The sequence below is a fragment of the Eurosta solidaginis genome, chromosome 4, assembly GCF_040869045.1.
Source record: "Eurosta solidaginis isolate ZX-2024a chromosome 4, ASM4086904v1, whole genome shotgun sequence".
Taxonomy (NCBI): Eukaryota; Metazoa; Arthropoda; class Insecta; order Diptera; family Tephritidae; genus Eurosta; species Eurosta solidaginis.
The window spans coordinates 171,031,538-171,054,111 of NC_090322.1; the positions used below are offsets into that span (position 1 = coordinate 171,031,538).

The 22,574-nt window shown below is 38.9% G+C and overlaps 3 protein-coding genes across 3 annotated transcripts; 1 reads left to right on the forward strand and 2 right to left on the reverse strand.

The window, feature by feature from the left end:
- Positions 1-1,742: 1,742 nt before the first annotated feature.
- Positions 1,743-7,262, forward strand: LOC137250632 (uncharacterized). Its single transcript, XM_067783762.1, has one exon. The coding sequence runs from the start codon at positions 1,940-1,942 to the stop codon at positions 3,248-3,250; it is 1,311 nt and encodes a 436-aa protein (XP_067639863.1). The 5' UTR covers positions 1,743-1,939; the 3' UTR covers positions 3,251-7,262.
- Positions 7,263-12,472: 5,210 nt separating this feature from the next.
- LOC137250633 (uncharacterized) lies at positions 12,473-13,361 on the reverse strand. The gene is made up of 2 exons (XM_067783763.1): positions 13,087-13,361; positions 12,473-13,003 (listed from the first exon to the last, which is right to left on the reverse strand). Exons 1-2 carry the CDS (start codon positions 13,225-13,227, stop codon positions 12,539-12,541), a joined length of 606 nt encoding a protein of 201 aa, XP_067639864.1. The 5' UTR covers positions 13,228-13,361; the 3' UTR covers positions 12,473-12,538.
- Positions 13,362-16,042: 2,681 nt separating this feature from the next.
- Usp39 (ubiquitin specific protease 39) lies at positions 16,043-19,908 on the reverse strand. The gene is made up of 4 exons (XM_067779205.1): positions 19,796-19,908; positions 19,653-19,736; positions 18,432-19,587; positions 16,043-16,398 (listed from the first exon to the last, which is right to left on the reverse strand). Exons 1-4 carry the CDS (start codon positions 19,806-19,808, stop codon positions 16,152-16,154), a joined length of 1,500 nt encoding a protein of 499 aa, XP_067635306.1. The 5' UTR covers positions 19,809-19,908; the 3' UTR covers positions 16,043-16,151.
- Between the last annotated feature and the right edge of the window lie 2,666 nt (positions 19,909-22,574).

Genomic DNA, 22,574 nt, shown 5'->3' on the forward strand with positions numbered 1-22,574 from the left:
TTGAAGTTTCGATGTGGGATCTTGTCTTTGAACTCTGTAGGTCGTCAGGTCGCTTAATATATTGGTCATTTTATTTTCATAGTCATCTTTTTCCATTGCTACAGTTTTATTTCCTTTTTCAGAAGTTAAAATTTTTATGTTTTTATTTTGATTTAAAAATTTCCGCGTTTGCCCCACTGTGTCTATTATTGCACGATCTACTGCACTTCTTCAGGACGAATCATCAACTTCCACTCAAAACACCCGAAGTCAATGATAATGAATACAGCAATGCGCTGTATACAACGGATGCTGCGTATATCGGACGACACGTACCACAACGAGGTAATAAGAGAAGCGGAAAATATATTGAAGAGCAATGATTTCCCGAACAACATTATTAAAACATTAATTAAAAATGCAAAATCTAACAAAGGAATACAAAAATCCGAAAAACCTACCATTTTTAGATCCGTAACATATAAATCGCGGTTATCAGAACGACTCGCAAAGTCTGATTGCTATGACGGAGAAAAAGTTAAAATTGCACATAAACCTAACAACACATTAAGGTGTTTCTTTAACAAAACAAAAGCAAAGATACCGGAAACCGAAAAAAGCAATGTCATATATAAAATCCCATGCGGCGGCAAAAACAACGAACCATGTAACAGCGTTTACGTAGGAACAACAAAATCAAAATTAAAAACCAGATTGTCGCAACACAAATCAGATTTAAAATATTGCCAACAGTCTAATAATCAAAAAACTGCACTAATGTCTCACTGTGCAGCTAGCGGCCATATACCGAGCTTCGAGAGCGCGAGCATTCTACAACAAGAGCAACACTACAATAAGCGCTTTACATTGGAAATGCTACATATCGTAAACACTCTAGAACACATTAGACTGAACTATAAAACTGACATTGACCATTCCGCTCACAACTATAAATATTTACTAACAAACAAACGACCAGTACCAAACTCCACGTCACGGCGGAAGGACGTGTAAAATAATGTATGTGATATTTTTAATCAATTTTATTGTAAAGTTTTTGGCTTTATTTATTAATAAAAAATTTGTGTACGTTTTTAGTTCCCTGAGGACGGTTACCGTAGTGTAACCGAAATATATCGGAAGGAAAAAAACCTATGTGTTTTATTTAAAGAGACCTTGAGCCAGCAGAATCGCCAAATATTTGCAAGAACACAGGTCGCAAAAAATCCAATAGTATAGAAAATGTATTTAAGCCGAATAAATGAAAATTGAAAGTCTGGCGTGGTGCCATTTTAAATACCATACATTATATACAAAATGCGAAATAAGATGAAAGAAATTTCTAAGTTAAATCAAACAAATAACTGGCGTGGTGCCACTTAAAATACCAAGAATACATATTGAACAAATTGAATATTGAATACATATTGATGATATGCAAACTAACGGAATTAAATGCAAATGCATAACGGAATTGAATAAGTAATTTTAGACAACCTGGCAGTATAAGGGCTCTTTTAAGCACCGTACCATACGACACTTTCGAATGCAGTGTCATTTATATCAAAAAAAAAAAAAAGAAATGGCTCGGGAGGCCAGGTATTCGGGACTGCGATTCTTGAGACTTACTGTCAAAGTGATGTATAGTAATTGTTATATTCGCGACAGTATAGTGACGTCGAATATTCGATAGCGTTCGCCACAACTGAACTATAGTAATTTAGTGCAGCCAAATTTGTGATGAAAAGAATGACAGTATTGCTTGAAAGCGCGAATGCCAAAAAAATAAACAAAGGGAACTACATTTTCTGCGGTGAAATCAATGACATTTACAAAACAGCAAACGTAAACATTTTCTATAAAAATTTTAACCTTGGACACTGAAAAGTATACATTTTACATGTATCGACCAAGTTAACGCATCAAAAGAGGTTGTATTAGTATTACCGTTCCACAGAGCATGTCTCTGCGCTTCATTTGCATTGAAGTACGCCAAAACTTGCGCTGTGCAAACGTTTTCCTGCAATTTGATCATAGTTTAACCGAAACGGAATTTCTTAAAATAATTGTAGAAAATGATGCGCTAACATTTCGTGAATACTCAACAGCAACACGGGTGGCACTTGGAAAATTCTTCACAGCAGAAGCGCGCACCATTAGCAACCTAACAGTGGAAGAATGCAATGCCAGTTTTCGTTTAACCATTACCAACGATTTGGTGCCAACTGATGCGCATTACGCAGCAAGTCAAGTTGCCAATAAAGAGAAGCTTTCCACACTCAAGCCAAATGTAGCAGAAGGTACACAGTATATTATTTTATGCAATAATTGCAAATGTGAACTCAAAACACAAGATGAATGCCAACGAGTTAGAGAATTTCCATCTGGGTCAATTGATATGAATGAATTTTTCTGCCATCATGGACCAACATTTGATGATGTATTAGTACCCAAGCTAACTGATTTCTTCTATGGTTTTCAATTTATTGTACTTAATTTGGATGAAGTGCTGCAGCGCATCAAACTGAAAGACAAGCATGTTTACTGTGGGCGTTGTCTGCAATATCTCGGAGAAACAATGTTGAACGATAAAGCAGTGAAGCTTTGGGCTGATACTTTGCTCTTAAAAAGGTATGCAGATGAGGAAGGAGCACAAATAAATACAATGAGCATTTTTAATGACGATAAATTTCCGCCAACTTGCCAACTTTTATATAAAATTATAGATGATACTCAAGTAACTGCTGGTGGTGGTGGTGGTGGTGGTGAAGACGAGGTCTTCTTGCCTCAACCAATGCAATTTTGTAAAGTATTATTGGAAGCAATATTTCCCAACAGACAACGTAAATATTTATTGTTGCAAGTACTAGAAAAACAATTGCAGGTGCTGCGTAATACCAAACAATTAGCACACGGAGGTCATAATAATAATAATATATTAGAGGTACAATTGGAACGGTATAAATGTTTCAAATTACTCTTTCGGCTACTGGATGATACCGAAGAAGAAGGAGGTGGACGAGCAGGAGAGAAAAACGTAGAAAATGGAGATACTAACGATGCTAGCAGTGCATGTAGTACTAATAGTGATAATGTATTACTAAAGGATTGGAAAGAGGATATGTCCATACATGTGGTGATGGTTTCGCCTACGCTATTTGGTTCGCTTTTAAATGAGCTACATGATAATGCATTATTATTACCGGAATTATATCGTTATACACAAGACCATTTTCAGCTAAGTTACATTTTTTATGAAGATTCAAATTGATATTAGGCTTACAAACATTCGTTATTTAAGTTTTTGGATAGGATAGAGATTATTTCCCATTTATCTCATATCACTTGGAATAATTGTATCTAAAATCATCTGAGTCCATATCTTTGGGGATATCTCAAGTTTCTAATGATTATAAAGAACTAATAAGGATAAGGATAAGGGATAAAAAATTTAAGCTTGCAAGAAGCTTTCAGGACATGAGAAAAACATTTCCCTTTATGACAGATGTGCCGCAATCCCTTTCGAATAATTTTTACTCCTCAGTACAACACGGTGTTTATGTGAAGTACGCCCAAACAAAATTTATAGCAATGTCTCGCTTTTGGTATTTCAGCTTTTGGAAAAAACTTTCAACGTAGGTACCGACGCAATTATCTTGAAATCAGCGAATAACTTAATAAAATAGGCTTAACCATACAATTGGTCAAAATTAAAATGAAGTTAAAATATCATTGGTATAACGTAGTATTATACATTTATGATAATATAATTCTATGAGTGCATACTTCCTTTTGCAAATTCCCCACATTAGCAATATTCTTCCAACTTTTCTCCACTGATATAATATCGGATATCTGCCTGCAAAGTGTTTGGCAGAACTACCCTCAGAGATATTTGACTTTCATATTTTGATATATTTATCTAATGCCACGCTCCTACATACCAAAAAATTACTACCTATGCACTGAAGAAGTCTCTTTCCTACCAATTGTTGTATATTTCATCCAAATCGGCGAAACTTTGCGTTCAAGAAATGAGCTGAAAGTTGGCGTGTGTTGTATTTATATATACTATAAGTCAGACTATAATTTATACATTCAATTGGGACTTGCCACTCCAACCAACCAACCAACCATACTTCATACAACGGTGAAAGCTGCACTGAGGTCAATTCAGTTGGTTCCGAGTGATATGCGATCAAAAATTCCAAATCTTTTTTTTGGGGGCATTGAGCTAAAATTGACCTCTTCTATCCATTTTGCTTTAACATCTTCATTGTACAGACCTATCCCATCTACCTATTACCATTTTTTTATTTAGAGATTGTGTAGACTATTAGTGGAACGAGCAGTTTTGTTTTCTCAAGCAACTTTATCTTTCATTAATTTTAAAAACCTTTACACTAGCCACTTTTCTGGAACACTCCTTCCTCATTCATGCACTCCGTATCTCTATATCTATCCCAATCCCATTTTTTTGACAAGCTATCTTCATATATCGGAATCTTTTTTTTGTCCATGACAATCTCTGGAAGGTTTCCAGTGGAATTTTAACATACATAATTTGAATTATATATATATATATAGATATGCACTTAGTATTCTTGATTATATAAGTTTATTTATTTGTGTGTATTAATGAACTTTCAATACGCTTAATTTGCTAAGTTTGTAATTAACAATCAAATTGTATGATTTTTCGTAATTTAAATTCAAAGTATCGTTAAGTATTCAGAGGTTATACATATAAGTTAATTTGCAACAATTTAAGGTACTCAGCAGGTATGTAAATACATATGTACTTGTGTTTCATATTTGCATTTGTATTTATTAGGCAATTCATCCCAGCACAACAATTTGACAAAAATTATTTTACAGTGCTAGTCGGTAAAAGGCATAAAATAGGAACAATCTAATCTTGAAACTTAAAGCTAATGACTATGGCTAAGAAAAGGTTACAACAAATAATATATTTAATAAATAGTAAATAGATAAATAAAGGAATGATAGAGTACATTTGCTTAGAAGGAATCAGTAATTTAATTGTCTAGGTTATTATAGAAACTTGTTAATTCTTTATTGAAGAGCAGAGCATTGCTTATAAGCCTAAGTCTAGAAGGGAGCGAGTTCCAAAGACGTATGGAATTAATGAAGAACTAGCGATCAGATATTAGCATACGATGTCTGAAGTGGGTAAGGAGAACAGATCTAGACGACTGGAGAAAATTTAGCCTCCGATACAGATAGTCAGGTTCCTTCATATATATTAATTTATGTAGCGCAGTGAGCGTTTTAAGTTTAATAAGGTTATCGAAAGAAATGTTTAGCAACCTGTAAGCATGTTGAGAGACGTGGTCAAGTCTTTTCAACCCATAGACGTATCTAGCAATGTTGTTATACACAACATTAAGTTTCCTATTACATACATAGTCACAATTGGAGTAACCTCACAACCATAAAGGAGCGTAGGTATTAAGTACGCTTTTGCTATTAGTAGACGAATATGTAACGGAGTAAAATATTGTGTAAGCCAGAGTGTACGAAGCATCCCATACACTTTTCCCACTGTGCGGAAGATGTGATCTTTCCATGTCAGGGTTTTGTTAAAAACTATACCTAGATTTTTTGCCGTGTCAACGTATTCTATAATAGTGTTGTCTAAAATTAAATTTTCCATTCCACTTTTATCTAGTGACCTTCTATGAATGACTATACAATTCGACTTCTTAGGGTTAAGACATAAGCCGTTCATAGAAGCCCACGTACCAATTTGACACAAATCGTAATTTAAGTTATTAATACATGAACTGGTACGATCACTAGGACAGCACATATACAATTGTACGTCGTCAGCATAAATGTGAATATTACAATACTTGAGAACACCAGGCAAATCGTTTATATACAAAACAAATAACAGGGGACCAAGGATTGAGCCTTGGGGGACTCCTCTTAAAACACTGACGAAGTCAGACTTTCTGCTACCAACATTTACTGCCTGAGTTCGGTCGGCCAAATACGATCTGATTAGGGCTGTTGCACAGTTGGAGAAATAAAATAGGTTGTCCAGCTTCTTGCAGAGAACGGTGTGGTCGACCGAGTCAAACGCTTTTGAATGGTCGAGAAGAGTCAGGAAAGCAGTAAAATTTTTGTCAACTTGTTCTCGAATATCCTCTATCACCGATAGGAGCGCCGTTTTACAGCTACGATTTGACCTGAATCCAGACTGGGAATCTGTGAGAAGGTTATTATTCTGCACATAAGTATTTATCTGGCAGTGCAAAATTCGTTCGACGACCTTGGAAAGGAAAGGCAGAATAGCTATAGGCCTATACTCCTTGTTTTGCTTGGGGATTGGGATTACCTTAGCAACTTTCCAACATTTGGGAAATACACAGGACGTCAGCACAGAGTTAACCAAGTAGGTTAAGTGAGGAAGGATTTTAGGAAGAAATATTTTTAAAAATTTCGGACATATACCATCGAACCCCATAGCATTAGACTTTACTGAAAGAATGGCTTGAACGACATCACAATCATCGACACTAGCAAACTCAAGAGGACCAAAATCAACATTAGCGCGAATACAATACTTATCAGCACATATATTGTCAGTTGAGATTGGCAGATTTACAAAATTTATATTTATCTCATTAATGTCTACATCAGGGAGGACAGAAATATCACATTTGGATTTTCCAATACCAATATGTTTAATCGACTTCCAGGTTTCCTTCGAACTCAAAGCAGCACTAAACTTGTTATTATAAAATTTCTGCTTAGCTGACCTAATGGCTTTGTTTGCAGCGATCCTAGCTGTTTTGAAGCAGTTGTGAGCCTCCATAATGTATAATTATCTATGTATATGGAACTAGCCAAAAACGTAATCAAAGTAATTGTGTTCATTATCAATAAATTGAATGTAAAATATAAAAAACAAAAACTAACATACAGCAAAGGTTCTAGTAAATACTCTATAAATTAAGCTTACATTCACCCATTGGTGTTTTCAACATTTCCTTTGGATCGCCACCACCTCCCGACGCTTGTCTAGGCGCAATATGTGTAGCTTCGTGCATGACGTTGGAACGAAACAATCCAAATTCCTCTATACGCTTGCAGAAGTAAGTAAAATTTTTGAAACTTCTGTGCGTAAATAGACGTTTAAATCTTGTAGGCAAAATTATTGCAATAAAAACGAAGATTAATTTAGTTAAATATAAGTCTTCGGGTTCTTGAATCATAAAAAATAAAATAAATACATTTTTGTGTTGTTAAATTTTTTGAATGACTTTTTACTTATCAGTTTTGATATCTTAAAAATATGGTATGTTCGTTTCCCAGAATTATAGAAGTGTTTTGTTTTTTTGGTGTTTTGGTTATTTAATTATTTCGTGCAGACTTTCTACTTAATGAATGTTGATTAAAGCAATATTCGCATTAATTTCTGCTAAACCTATAGACCTATTTTTTATAGATTCAATACAACATGCGAGAAAGAATAATTAATTGAATTATAAAATTATCTTTTCAATTGCATTAGCGAAAATATTTTCGGAAGCATATGCATAGTCAAAAATTGTGTAAAAAAAAAAAAAAAAACTGCTGCCTCAAGAAATAGACTCCCGAACCTACCTGGGCTCTTTTGGGCCAAGTTTATTTTTCTTTGGAATCTGTTCAAATATCTTCTATTGGGATCATATCCTGACTGTTTCGTAAACATCTTCAGATCTAGTCGAAACAATTTTGACATTGCTTTCGGACATACTTCGGTACTTTTTTCTGCGACAACTTCAAGTTGGATTCAGAAAGTAAAAATTTCGAACAAGTAACCATTTTATCACCAGCGAATTTTGGGGAACTGGGTTATATTTTGGTAGAAGTGACTTTTTGTCACTAATGATTTCTTCTTTGGAAACGTTTGTTACATGAAGGCAGTGAATTTTAGTCTCTAGTGATTCTTTGGAACAACTGAATTGCTTGGCACAAGTGACTTTTTTTTTATAAAAGTAAACGAGTTCAAAAACTGAAAAAATCACTGGCGATTGAGTGTTTTTGACGTAAGGGCCGAAGCAGGATAGGCGAATGCTGGTATGGTTCAGATACAGATTCAGCCAACTTTTTTTTGTATCTGCGCTTTTCATTTTATTCGAAGATCTGCCTTTTGACCCCTTATAATAAATGCCTGATATATGAGCTTGAACAAAATTATGCAATTCAAATGAGAAATTGAAAGCAGATCATGATAACATTTTAAATTTTTTTAAATTTTTCAGACAAAGTAAATAAATAAAATATATTAGGTAGGGTTCTTTTGGAAAGGTTCGCTACCTCTAAATGTATGTATATATGTATGTTTCGGAAGCGAACTTTGAAAATGGGGAAAATTCAAAAATCAAAGATAAGTTAACTAAATTTCCGAAATTCATTCAACGAAAGTCCGGTAATCCATTTATCTTTCATGGGAATGGAGGGGTTAGGCATGCTTTTTAAAGCCATGTGCATATGGTCGTGATATACTGGAGCAGAAGACTTTGTGCTATCCCCCCAGCGGGTTAAGGGATCAGAATATACCCGCGGTAGGTATGCCTGTCGTAAGAGGCGACTAAAATACCAGATTGAAGGGGCTGTGTAGCGCAACCCTTTAGGTTGCCAGCGCAATATATAGCTTCTACAAACCCAATTCTCAACCTCACCTATCCGCGGCTTATCCTGTTTCACTAACAGACGAGGCTCTGGCGACACCAAGCTCCTCATGGAACTTGGGGGTGGGGAGGGAGGGAATGGCATGAAGGTTTAATGTGGCCACATAAATCGTTCCCGAGATGGTCGGGCTAGCACCTTAATGGTGCTATGGTACCGGAGCGTACCGGATCTGTATCCGGAAAAGGACCATCACATCGATAACACTCCCCAAAGCCTTCGGGGAGCAACCTTATCGCTACAACAACAACAACAACAACTTTGTGCTATAGGGATGACTACATATAAGATGATATGACCATACTCGGTTTAAGACTTTCACAGCTCCAACTAATTTCAAAAAAATTTCGGAACTGTTCTTTATGCGTGCATGTTTTTTCATAATATATGTATATTAGACTGGGTCGATTTATTAACCGATATCGCGCCATCGACTTTTCGATAGGATTTGAGCTCAGAAAAAAAAGTTCCACTACGCATACCCAAAAAATACTTTTCGAGCCTGCGAAATTTCATTTTTTTTAACTTTTTTGTCTTTGATTTTTAAGGTTTTCTTCATGACCGACTAAAAAAAATTTCATTGTAAAATTTTCATGTATACCCTGTCCGACCCAAAAATGCCCGCTAAAAACGTTGGCGATAAAAAAATTTTTTTTTTGGGTCGGACCATGATTCAATTACTAGAGGTTTGTTCTCCAACTGGCAGCAGAGCTTTGACACTCCCAAATTCTAAAATCACTCCGGGTTGTATTTCTGAAGGAAGGAAAAAGGGGAATAACTTTTCCCCATGATGGTAAGAATGGTAGTAGACTAGTAAGAAAGGTAGTATATTAATAGTTATCAATTTTGCATTTTAAGTATGTTTAAACGCACAGACGAAATAAATAAGTACATATGTATAATAGTATTACTGTTCCTGAATAATTGGCGTCTCTTCGCTGCACTGCACTACTTTTTGCACAAATAAAAATATGATTGTTTAGTTTTTGCAAGACGTCATAGTTTCAGTTTATTAATGTTTATTAATGATTTTACACAATTCACTTTTTACAAACATTTAATACTAAATGAAATTAGCGTCAATATACATACATATATTCAAACTAAATATATGTATATACACGATTGGTATGCAAAGATAACCAAAAGAAGCGCGCCCGCGATTGCCGGCTATTGGTTTTTGACTAGTTCATTGCTGTGCATTATTTAGGACGATGGTAGTGGTCGTGTTGGCGCCTGTCCACTCGCCGCGCACGGCTGCGCATAAGAAGTTCGCCGCCGTTGATGTATTGATAAAGACGGCTTAAACAGTACCATACAGATACTTTCGCGGGGACTGCGAATCTTTGCAACAAAACATATGCAAATTCAAGCTTTTCAAAGTTTGTATATGGGATATTCCATCCCATTTCGACCAATTTTGAACCCGACCCCTTTAAAATTGGCTGAAAGTTTTTCTTCTTTTTCGAGCTTACGAAAGACGTTTTTCAGAATTTTTTCAAATTTTTTCATCCAACTCCAAAAAGGTTATGAACTTTAAAAAAAACACCGTTTTTGTTTTCAAAATGCTATAACTTTTTCAAAAATTGACCGTTTGAGATCTTTTTTTTAAATTTGTTTTTAAATGTACTTTTCGGAAAAAATACAAAAAAATTTTTAGTTTTTTTTTTTTGTAATTTTTCAGTTTTTCGAGATTTTTCGGATTTCGCCATTTTTTTTTCTCATAAAAAACTTCAATTCTGCAATCATCCCCACTAATTCCGGAGTGGGCCGATTTTTTTTTATTTAATTGAAAAAAAAAAAACTACAAATTTTTTTGTATTTTTTCCGAAAAGTACATTTAAAAACAAATTTAAAAAAAAAAAGATCCCAAACGGTAAATTTTTGAAAAAGTTATAGCATTTTGAAAACAAAAACGGTGTTTTTTTTAAAAATTCATAACTTTTTTTGAGTTGGATGAAAAAATTTGAAAAACTTCTGAAAAACGTTTTCGTAAGCTAGAAAAAGAAGAAAAACGTTCAGCCAATTCTAAAGGGGTCGGGTTCAAAATTGGTCGAAATGGGATGGAATACCCCATATGTACTTTGTATTAATTTCTTACAAATACATAATTCTTGTATGCTCACATTGTCCGTTAAGTGCACCGGTAAGCAAGAATAAGATTTTCACAGGTGCTAGGAATGCGAATTGGAGAAAATTCGCTTCAACCATTCGACCGTATATGACCAAACCTTCAAATATTCATGAGCAGTTTCAATGGAAAAAGTGGTTTATTATAAATATTTGCATTAACATTTTAATTTAAATTTTACTTAATTATAGTTAATTAAGTATAAGTGAATTTTAAAATATTTGCTACAACTTGGTTATTTTAACTGAAATATATATTGTGTGTTAAATAATTATCCATTTATTTCATTCTATGTTATAATATAATTATAGGTGACTTAATTCTAAAATCACAACACGGCCTGGTTGTAAAAGGCGATACGCCCCCATAAGACCTGAAAATAAATAAAAATGTTTACCAATTGCAATAATAATATATTAGGCGTAGCTTTACTACCTTATCAATATGCCTAGGGTGGGGAAACTATACAAGTTGCGCTCGCAAATGTTAGTTGTTCGTCGGTTTGTTGAAAATTGTCCAACCGGTATCACGATTGCCGTTAAGGATTCAGGTTCGGCCTTAACCTCAAGAAGTTAATTTCGAAAATTGGTCCGATATGGTCGAGTATCACGGGATGCGCATCACTGCCAGTTATAAAATGAATGAATTATAATGACTTACATATGTTTAGTATATGTAACTAGAGTTATTAATATTATTACACAAAATTGGTTTTCATTCAAAATCTTGTAATGATAAAGAACCAAAGGTGTGTACGACTCTTATTTTGTCCATGAGTGTATGTGTGTGCTTTCAACTAATTTAAACAGGCTAAAACTGAAAGTGAACTACTTATGCATACCTTAATGTGTGCTTAAAATGTGCAGAACCGGTCACTCACCGTCACAATGGTTTTGGATGGGTGTCCTTTATTTTGATTAATCTGAAAAATGGTCACGAATAAATTTTAAATTTATGTTTTACAATTAATTGTCTTACCTCAAACTAAGCAATCGAATTCACAACAATTAAACTGCAGCAGCGGGTACTTCGTAATGCTTAACACCTGCAAAATCAAGAATAGTTCCTGTATATTGCTTCATTATTAAATTTTTGTCTAAACTTACCAATTTTCATGTGATCAAAACAAAGTTTTTTTTTTTCAAAAATAAATAAAAATTACAACGTCAAATAGATATAAGTGTTGCTGAAATATATTTTTATTCTAAGATTTTTCCTTTAACTCCTTTTTTTAAACGAACTTGCCAAGAAGCAACACAGTCAGGGGATGTCAGTTCAACTTGGGAGCAAGATGGCCGCAATTGTCAAAAATTTTGGCTGTCGAGCAAACCTCTTGTGATTGAATCATGGGGTCGGACAGCGTATACATACATATGAAAATATTTTAGTAGGCCATGAAAAAAACCTTAAAATCAAAGTCGAAAAAAGTAAAAAAAAATTAAATTTCGCAGGCTCTAAAATTATTTGGGTATGCGTAGTGGATCTTTTTTTCCATGAGCCCAAGTCCTATCGAAAAATCGATGGCGAGATATCGGTTAACTTTTGTCCATACAAATCGACCCACCTTAATGTATATGTAACTTCCGCGAAGCAGAAGGTCGGAAGAATTTTTTCGAATTTGTAATTAACTGGTTTACCACTTAAAATTAAACATTTAACTTAAAAATATTCACTTTTTTTATTCCCGACGCATTCCAAAACCTTTTCACAACCACCTATCCCTATTTACTTTGCCATACGTCTCATTTGCTTTGTTTGCTCCGACATTGAAACCTCTGCGTTCTCGGCCTTATTAATTAAGCTATCCAATTTATCTAGATGTGTGGTCATCTTTTTCTGCATATCCATTTTAGCTTCTCGAATTTTCGCTGTCGGTATAATCGGTTTTATATCTCCGGCTTCTTCTTGTTCTTTCATATCATCGTAAGCTTCTGCTGAGTTAGTCTTCTCATCGCTCTGACCACTATTACTACCGCCAGTTGCAGTAGTATTGCGTCGACTGGCGGTCGCTGATGTGGAGGGTGTGCCATCTGGTATATCAACCGAACCACGGCTAAAAATGTTCGAGAGACTTCCCGCTGCTGATTGTTTGAAGCGATTGATTTTTTGTTGCGTCGAAGTGAGTATGGTATTTAGCTCATCAAGACGGCCTCCAACATTACGCATTTGATCCTCTTGCTGTTCCAGTAGCTGTAAAAAAGGAACATAATTTTCTTTTTAAACAAGGTTTGTTTATAAAAATATTGAATGTATCGTTATTTTGTTTTTATTACCGCAGCCTCGGCTGCCTCTTGCTCATCCTGCTCACGTTTCAAGCGTTCTGCGCGCGCTTTCTCGAATTCCTCCTCATTGGGTTTTTCTATGCCCAACAATTCTGCTCTCATACATTCATATTCATATGTACCTTCAGCCATAACTTTATTTTATTTTTAGTTTTAATTTAAATTGCGTAGTCTGCTGTGTATGGTGTTAAATCGATTTTTTATTTGTTACCTTTTACCAAATGGCATTGGTCAAGGTAAACACTGCCAGAAGGAAAGAACGTTTGATTATGACACAAATGTCAGTGGTACATGGTAATAGATACAGGTGGATCGACGCATGCGCCAGATTTTTCTACTAAAATTTGAAACCCGTTGTATTCGTAGGTTTTACTGCGGCAAAAAGGAATAACAAGAATAAATAGATAGATAATTAATTGAGGATCGCACTGCGACCAGTGGTCTATTGTGCCTTCAGCTGCTTCACAGCACCTCATCCAAGCCGACGTCTCTGATGAACCCTAGCATATCACCCCAGCGGGTTAGGGGGTCAGAATATTCCCGCGGTAGGTATGCCTGTCGTAAGAGGCGACTAAAATACCAGATTCAAGGGGCTGTGTAGCGCAACCCTTCAGGTTGCCAGCGCAATATATAGTTTCTCCAAACCCAATTGTCAACCTCACCTATCCGCGGCGAATCCTGTTTCACTAACAGACGAGGCTCTGGCGACCCTAAGCTCCTCATGGAACTTGTGGGTGTGGAAGGAGGTGATGGCATGAAGGTTTAATGTGGCCACATAAATCGTTCCCGAGATGGTCGGGCTAGCACCTTAATGGTGCTGTGGTACCGGAGCGTACCGGATCTATATCCGGCAAAGGACCATTAAATCAATAACACTCCCCAAAGCCTTCGGGGAGCAACCTTATCGCTACAACAACAACAACATGAACACTAGCTCCTTGCTCTGGCCATGGTGAGCCCATAAACTTACCCCTACGTCTTGAGGTTGCGCCACACTCCAGGAGTACAATGTCCGCTGTCTCTGCTGATCGATCACAAAACCGACATGTGTTGTTCGATAATATATCTAGCTTTTGCATGTGACTGTTCAGTCTTCAGTGTCCTGTAAGAATAGCTGTTAGGATTCTTAGGTTATCCTTCGAGAGGCATATTAATGCCCTATATCGAGTTGTGCTGTAACCCCCTAATAGTAACTTAGATTGTCTCAGGCCTGGCATATTGCGCCAGTGTTCGTCCTTCTTTTCCCTTTCTTCTACTAATAGATGCCCTCTAATTTCCTGCGGGTCTACTGACAGGAACGGTTCGGGACCCATAGGTCGTGTCGTTGCTGCCTCTCTGGCTAGGCTGTCCGCCTGCTCATTACCCTCAACTCCTCTGTGGCCAGGAACCCAGCCCAACAGTAGTTCGTTGTGTGCTCATAGTTGATTTAGCTTTTCAACGCAATCAAGGGCCTGTGGTCATTTTATTTCAGACGCTGAGATCGCCTTGAGGGCGGCCTGACTGTCACTGAGTATGGCAATTGTTTCATTGGAGTATTCGCGCTGAAGGTTCAGGTCAACGCTCTGGCTTATGGCGAATACTTCCCTTGAAAAATGCTCGGGTATGCTCCCAGGGGTGCTGATATCTTGGCTCTGGGTCCAACGACTCCAGATCCAATCTCCTCGGGCGTCTTCGAGCCACCGGTGTACAATACTATTCTATTTAGCTGATGAATGTTCTCAATTCTACTTTCCTCCCACGTACCCTTATCTCCCAGTTCTGCCTGAGAATATCATCCCTCGGGAGTTGAGAGATTGGGCTCTTCTCTCTCAATTCCTCCATGTTCCGGGACGATATGACTTTACCTTTACCCGAGCCCTCCTTGACGATATTCAAGAATAACAAGAATAGTCAAAGGCGCATTGTGGTTCCCCATAAGTCTTACTATGTCCAAGACGTTTTGAATCGATATGCTTTCTTGTGACTAAATTTCAGCGATAAATTATTGGTGTCTCGTTGTTTGTCTCTGTTTAAACTTAGTTATTAGATAATTATCTTTAAACACGGAAGCTTACCTTTCGGGAAAGATCTATTTGACGCCCACCATTTAAAAGTCGGAATAATATAAGCTTGAGAGGTCGCAAGGGAACCTATATGGTTGATACATAAAGCTTTACTAGCAAAGATTGCCCATAGAAAGATAGATAATTAATTGATGATCGCACTGCGATCATTGGTCTATTGTGCCCTCAGCTCCTCATTCAAGCCGACATCTCTGATGAACCCTAGCAGTTCACCTGGCTTGAGGGATTTGATGTAAGAATGCTCTGGCCATGGTGAGCCCATAAACTTAGCCTTGCGTCTTGAGATTGCATCACACTTCAGGAGGATATGGTCTCCCATCTCCGTTCGATATTATGCCCAGCTTCGGATTGTGGCTGTTCAAGTCTACAGTGTCCTGTAAGAATAGCTTTTAGGATTCTTACCAGCTATTGCCCATACTTACGCTCGAAAATTTGTATGCCCACTGCGATTTCTCCCTGTGCGTCTAGAATGAGCAGGTTGGTCTTTCAACCAAATAGTTCTTACTAACCCTTTATAGCCACTGAATGCCCCATACTATCTTTTTAGGGCGTGAAACACCAAATTTAATAAAATGCTTCCTCTTGAATTCCACAAAAGTGTTGAATCAACTACTCTACCTTCTCATTTTAACAGAGTCCCATAGTATACACCATCGCCGAATGATCGATGCAAATAGCACCCTTTCTGGTGCAAAAACCTTTAAATTGTCTTAGTACAAAATCGATTAGTGTCAGATGGGACTACGCCCTCTCCTATCAAATACTTTGCTGAGCATCACGATGTGGCTCCTTACCGGTGGAACACTCACGTTGCAACGTACGGTGTATCATCGTTCAATATCGTTAGTATCGAAACTAATCAAGTTGTCGTTTTTCAATTATTTTTCTTAAAATACAAATTTAAATTTATTACATACAAACTTGAACACAAACTTATCGAAAAATGAGTTTTCATACATACTTATCATATGTCTGTATTATATTTATTTACTTTTATTCAGTACTACGTTCATAAATCTGTATGTAAGATTCTGTAAGCGTTATCATTTGTGGTAAAATTTCCGTAACATGCAAATCTTGCATTTCATACCACTGACCGTTGGCTTTATGCAAGATATGCGCTCGATAAGTACCTTTTTTTGGTTCACCATCATGTACAATGTTCGCCACCAGATTGTATTTGGTATTTTTGAGTTGATCGCGATTCTTCATTGCCAGAATATCGCCAAAATCCACATTCCTAAAAAAAAAAAAAATTGCTTTTTCAAAAGAGTCTCAGTGAGATGGCGCAACTAAATACTATATATCCAGAAGCTGCTGTCATATCAAGTATGTTTATACCTGTATACTGATTTGCCTGCGCTTCAACTCAGATAACGTGTGTCATTACGTTTAAGATAGTTTCTTATTATCTAAACAAGTATCAGAGGCAAAATGACCTCCCTAGGTTTTCGGAGAGTGCTGCCGGACTTGATACCCTTGACCGTATATGAATCCGCATTGTACTCTGCTTTAGGCGCGGTCGATTCTACTATTTGAATGGATTTTTGGAATGTATGAATGATGTCAACACAGTCTCATACCGGAGGCACTCCACAAAACCTTCTAGGAGTGTTACTACTGCAAAACAAATAAACAAACGTTAAGATGTAAACTAGCAATGGAAACGTCGTTTTCACTCACTCAGCGCATGATGCAAAGCGATTTCAGACCGCGTAAGTCAATTAAAACAAAAAAGAAGCAAGCTATTCCAGATGCACGTAAGGAAGTATAAATCGAAACCGGCTAGTTGGAGTTAAAATAATTTGCTAGCGCTTCTGGGTAGGTAGGTTAGGTTGCGAGGGCTGAGCTGAACACTATGGTACCAGCTCGCTACTTAGGTTGCCAATGGGCCAATGTAATACCCTATACGGTCTCAAAGAGGACCCCTACCCTGCCTAAAGCGCATCGAACCACTTCGTGGAATTTATATATTTTGCTAGAGCCTTGACTTCATAACTAGAGACCTCAGCAAGGACATGTAGAAAACGTTTACCAAGGATGGCCAACCTACGCCTACTGAGCGCTGGACACCGACAGAGAAGGTTGTGGACACTCTCCTCCTCTTCCCTACATCTGCAGCTGCGACAATAGTCGGTCATTACCCCCATTCTAGCACCATGTGTGCCTATTAAACAATGCCCTGATAGAACTGATTTGTTTAAAATCAGAAGCGCTCTTGTGCGCCCCTTGTCATATGAGGGCCAGGTTAGCCTGGATGTCTCACACGATGATATGGCTGACCATAGTCCATATGCATTTCTTATAGTGCTTGTGTTCACACGCCATGGGTATACCTAACGAATAATTTCCCGGAAGGATATGGTCGGTGGTGCCTCTTCTGGCCAGCTCGTCTGCTCTGCAGTTGCCTTCAATATCCCTGTGCCCAGGTACCCATGTAAGGTTGATACTGAAGTGCTGAGCCATCTCGTTATGAGATCTGCGGCATTCAGTGACTGACTTTGCGTTGTCGACGAATGAGTCCAGGGCCTTTAATGCGGCCTGGCTGTCAGAGAAAATAAACACCCGTTTACCATCCCCCCAGCGGGTTAGGGGATTAGAATATACCCGCGGTAGGTATGCCTGTCGTAAGAGGCGTCTAAAGTACCATATTCAAGTGGCTGTGTAGCGCAACCCTTCAGGTTGCCAGCGCAATACATAGCTTCTCCAAACCCAATTGTCAACCTCACCTATCCGCGGCGAATCCTGTTTCACTAACAGACGAGGCTCTGGCGAGCCCAAGCTTCTCATGGAATTTGGGGGTAGGGAGGGAGGGAATGGCATGAAGGTTTAACGTGGCCACATAAATCGTTCCCGAGATGGTCGGGCTAGCACCTTAATGATGCTATGGTACCGGAGCGTACCGGATTTGTATCCGGCAAAGGACCATCACATCGATGACACTCCCAAAAGCTTTCGGGGAGCAACCTTATCGCTACAACAACAACAACCCGTTTACCATCCTTAGGCATAGACCCGAGATGAATCACAGCCCTGTGTATTGCCAGCATTTCTGCTTGGTAAACACTACAGTGATCTGGTAGGCGAAAAGAGACCCAGATCCGGTGAAACGAGACCTGCTCCCACCGTCAAGCTTAGAACCATCCGTGAATATGTTGAAGGCACCCGGTACCGTATGTTGTCTGGTATTCCAGTCTTGTCGCGATGGTATATATATACTATAGATGGTCGCTTCTGGGTATAAAGAAAAAAAAACATAAAGCATTCACTTACTTGATAGGGAAATTAACAATGGTTGGATTCTTCTCCAAAAAGAACGTATTCTTTGTAAAGCGTTTTATGTACAAAATAATATACTGTGGCAATCGCGTGATTTCGAAACGTTTCAGAAAATTATCTTTATATGTGTTGTACTCCTTTTCTGTGGCACCATTAAATTTTCCCAACAATTGATAAAGATTCACTTGTGGTATTATATTTTCACGAAATTCATCTGTGAAGAGTGGCGGAGGCGGTAGATCGCAAGTGAGATATAAAAAATTGGAGTTTTCGCATTTTTCCTGATATTCCTCAGTGGCGATCAAAAGCGATTTTTGCGTATCGTCCAATTCCACTGGCGGGATTTTACGTGTATAAATTTTCATTTCACCCAAAAATATTTTATAAATTATAGATGAATCGGGTTTTTTATTACCCTTCATAGCACGATGCAGCGTATGCAAAAACCATGAAAGAAAATCAATTGGATCACCTTGTTCGGTGATTTGAAAGCGTTTATTTGACCACAGCACAACCGCTTGCAGCATTTCATGTGGTGATACGTGTGCTTTAAAATTTCTCGGATTCCACATTTTTCTCATCAATTCACCAAATCGTTGTACTAAATTGAATATGGAATCACCGGGTGGACGCTTTATTTTTGCATAACTTTGTTCACGCAGAAAGTAATCACGTAATGGTCCAACATGCGAAAGCGCATGCAATACCACATTGCAATAGTCATTGGCTTTAATGTTGTTCAAACCCACAACACCAGGTAAATACAAAGTACCATCAACTGTGCGCGAATATTTAGGCTCAGCGCGATCTAGTTGTCTTATTTCTTTCGGTTCAAATGTTGGATTCAGCACATATTTTATATCATCTAGAGAAGAGTCAATGATTTCATAATTATCTGGTAGGCAGTAGAAGCGTAGCGTTTGTAGATTGAGGAAAACGTGATGCGCCTCTGATACGGAATGTGTGTAAGCATGTGTTTTGTTACCACGACCTTGGAAGTATTTGCCGCATACGAGACATGCATATACATTGATGCGTGTCAATGAGATTGAGCACAATTTTTCGAAGTCAAAGTCGAGTAAGTGGCGATTTATTGTGTCTAGGTATGGGCAGACGCGATACTTTGGATTGAAGGCAGATGGCTCTAGCTCTGTAATATACATATATTATTAGCAATGTGAAGGGAGTATTCCAATGCAGCTCACGAGTTCTTACCATACTCATCATTGTCCTCTTTGAACTTCCCATTCGGCGTGTATTTGGTCTCCAATTTGGGTCTTTTTGCATTTGGTGCTATACCTTTAGAGCACATAGTTATTAAAAATGTAACATATAATTACTTTTTAATTAATATTTACCATTTGTTGACATTTTGTCGAATTTGATTGCTGAATTGTTTATAACAAAACGTCAATGAGATCAGCTGTGAAAGGGAACGGAACAGTGCATTTGAGAAATGTTGTATGGCAAAAATATTTCCATTTAGCAGCCTGTTTATTCAAAATAAACGTAAAGGGCCGTAGAAGCGCCAATTAATGGTAACTTGTCCATAACCAGATAAAACAGCCGATCGAACCAACCTTATGGAAATCAATGTAATCGATTAATGGTGGCATAGCATAACGCTAAAACCATATCATAGCCAACCTATTGGTTTTTGGATTTGCGCCATATCCATAACCTAAAAATATTTCAGTTGGAGAAATTATTAGGGTAGGTTAGGTTGCAGCGCTGAGCTGGACTCTATGGTAACAGCTCACTACTTAGGCCACCAGTGGGCCCATTGTAATACCTTATACGGTCTCAAAGAGGACCCCTACCCTGCCTAAAGCGGGTCTAAACACCTCGTGGAAATTACAAATTTTGCTAGAGCCTTTACTTCATAGCTAGAGACCTCAGCGAGGTCATGTAGAAAAGGTTTATCCTCTTCTGTACATCTGCAGCTGCGACAATAGCCCTGTTAGAACCCTTATTAGGGACGATAGAACTGATTTGTTTAAAATCAGAAGCGCTTCTGTGCGCCCCTTGTCATATGAGGGCCAGGTTTGCCTGGATGTCTGACACGATGATATGGCTGACCATAGTCCATTTGCGATTCTTATAGTGCTTGTGTTCACACGAAGCCTGGAAGTGGCCATGGGTAGGCCTACTGAATCATTTCCCGGAAGGATATGGTCGGTGGTGCCTCTTCTGGCCAGCTCGTCTGCTCTGCAATTGTTTTCAATATCCCTGTGCCCAGGTACCCATATAAGGCTGATACTGAAGTGTTGAGCCATCTCGTTAAGAGATCTGCAGCATTCAGTGACCGACTTTGCGTTGTCGACGAATGAGTCCAGGGCCTTTAATGCGGCCTGGCTGTCTGAGAAAATAAACACCCGTTTACCATCCTTAGGCATAGACCCTAGATGGTTCACAGCCCTGTGTATTGCCAGCATTTCCGCTTGGTAAACATTACAGGCGAAAAGAGATCTCTAGACCCAGATGCGGCGAAAAGAGGCCTGCTCCCACCTTTCCATCAAGCTTAGAACCATCCGTGAATATGTTGATGGCACCCGGTATCGTATGTTGTTTGGTATTCCAGTCCTGTCGCGATGGTATGTATATACTGTAGTTTTTAACGAAGACGTTATTTGGCGTGCAGTAGTCAGTGCGTACCGGTATTGGGACTGGGGCGTTCGTGCCCAGGATTTTTGCGTGTCCACTATATCCATTTGACCAGAGACCTGTTTCCCTATGCGTTGAGCGGCGATGACCGCTATTTCCTTCGCCACCAGGTCAAGAGGTGGAAGGTATATCATTGTGTTGAGTGCTTCAGATGGAGTGGAGCCGAGAGCCCCGGTGATGCAGAGCTCCGAACTCCGTTGCACCTCTTGAAGCGTTTTAAGATAGGTAGTTTTAGCTAGTGCAGGCCACCAGACCAAGGCACCATAAGGAAGAATCGGGCGCACAATGGCTGTATAAATCCAGTATGTCACCTTGGGGGAGAATCCCCAGGAGGTGCCAATTGCCCTCTTGCAGGTGAACAGCGCTGCTGCTGCCTTCTTGCTCCGCTCCACTTGCTCCACTATATGGTCACTCCATAATAGATTTCTATCCAGTATTACTCCCAAATACTTGACTTGATCGCTAAACGCTAAAAATGTACCCCCAATTCTTGGCGGTGTTAGATTTGGTACCTCCTTGTAGCGGTGTGGGGGCTTACGCTGGACGCCATTGGACTGGTTTGCAGCCAGGAGGTCCACAACACCGGCTGTATTATAACGGCGCCTCCCCAACACCGGGCCACCTTGGGGAGTAACCATGGCCTTACCGCGTTAAGGGGCTCTGCCGCGGCGGACCAACCCAGTTCCCCAAATTAAAGCAGAGACAACAACGCTTGCCATGTCAAGCAAGTTGTCGTAAGATAAAAATGATGAACAACAACAATAACAATAAAAGCACAACAAAAAAAAAACGGGCTCCAAGAAGAGCAGCGGGCAGAGAAGCAGCAGGCCACGCACGTACTCCAGGCAATTCCTGGAAAGCCTCACGAGAGAGGAGGCAATGCTCTTCTTAGAGCATCAGAGGGATGAATCTCCCTCCACTAGCACTGGAGTATACAGAGAACCGACTCTTAAAACCGCGAACCCCAAGGGCAACACCAAAACCCAAGGAGAGCAGCGCGGGCCCGAAGAGCACTCCAACCAGGAAGCAGAGAAACCCGCGATCCCCAGTGGACCCCTATCCACTGGTGATCAGCGCGGGCAAGTCAAACAAGGTGAGCAGAAGGCGGCGGCAGGAAACAAACCCGCGATCCATGGAGGGCCCAGCACCTCCATTGCGCAGCGCGGGCCGAAAGATAAAATAAAAGATGTAACTGCCGGAGAGCGAGAAAAGCTGACAAAGAGAGGCTACGACGGTGCATCCAAGCACGAAAACCACCACCCTAGCAGTCCCTCTAGAGGGGCGAGTAAGTATAGGCGCTCACCGTCGGAGCATGACTCAAGTAGCAGCTCACAGAGTACCTATGGAAGGTCCCAGGAAGGGAAAAATAAAGAGCGGAACCCGGAGGAGTGGAAGCGGCCTAACAGAAGGCACAACAGAGGCAGGCAACCTGCACTTCCACCACGGGGCAGTCCAGGAGCGCTGGATGATAAG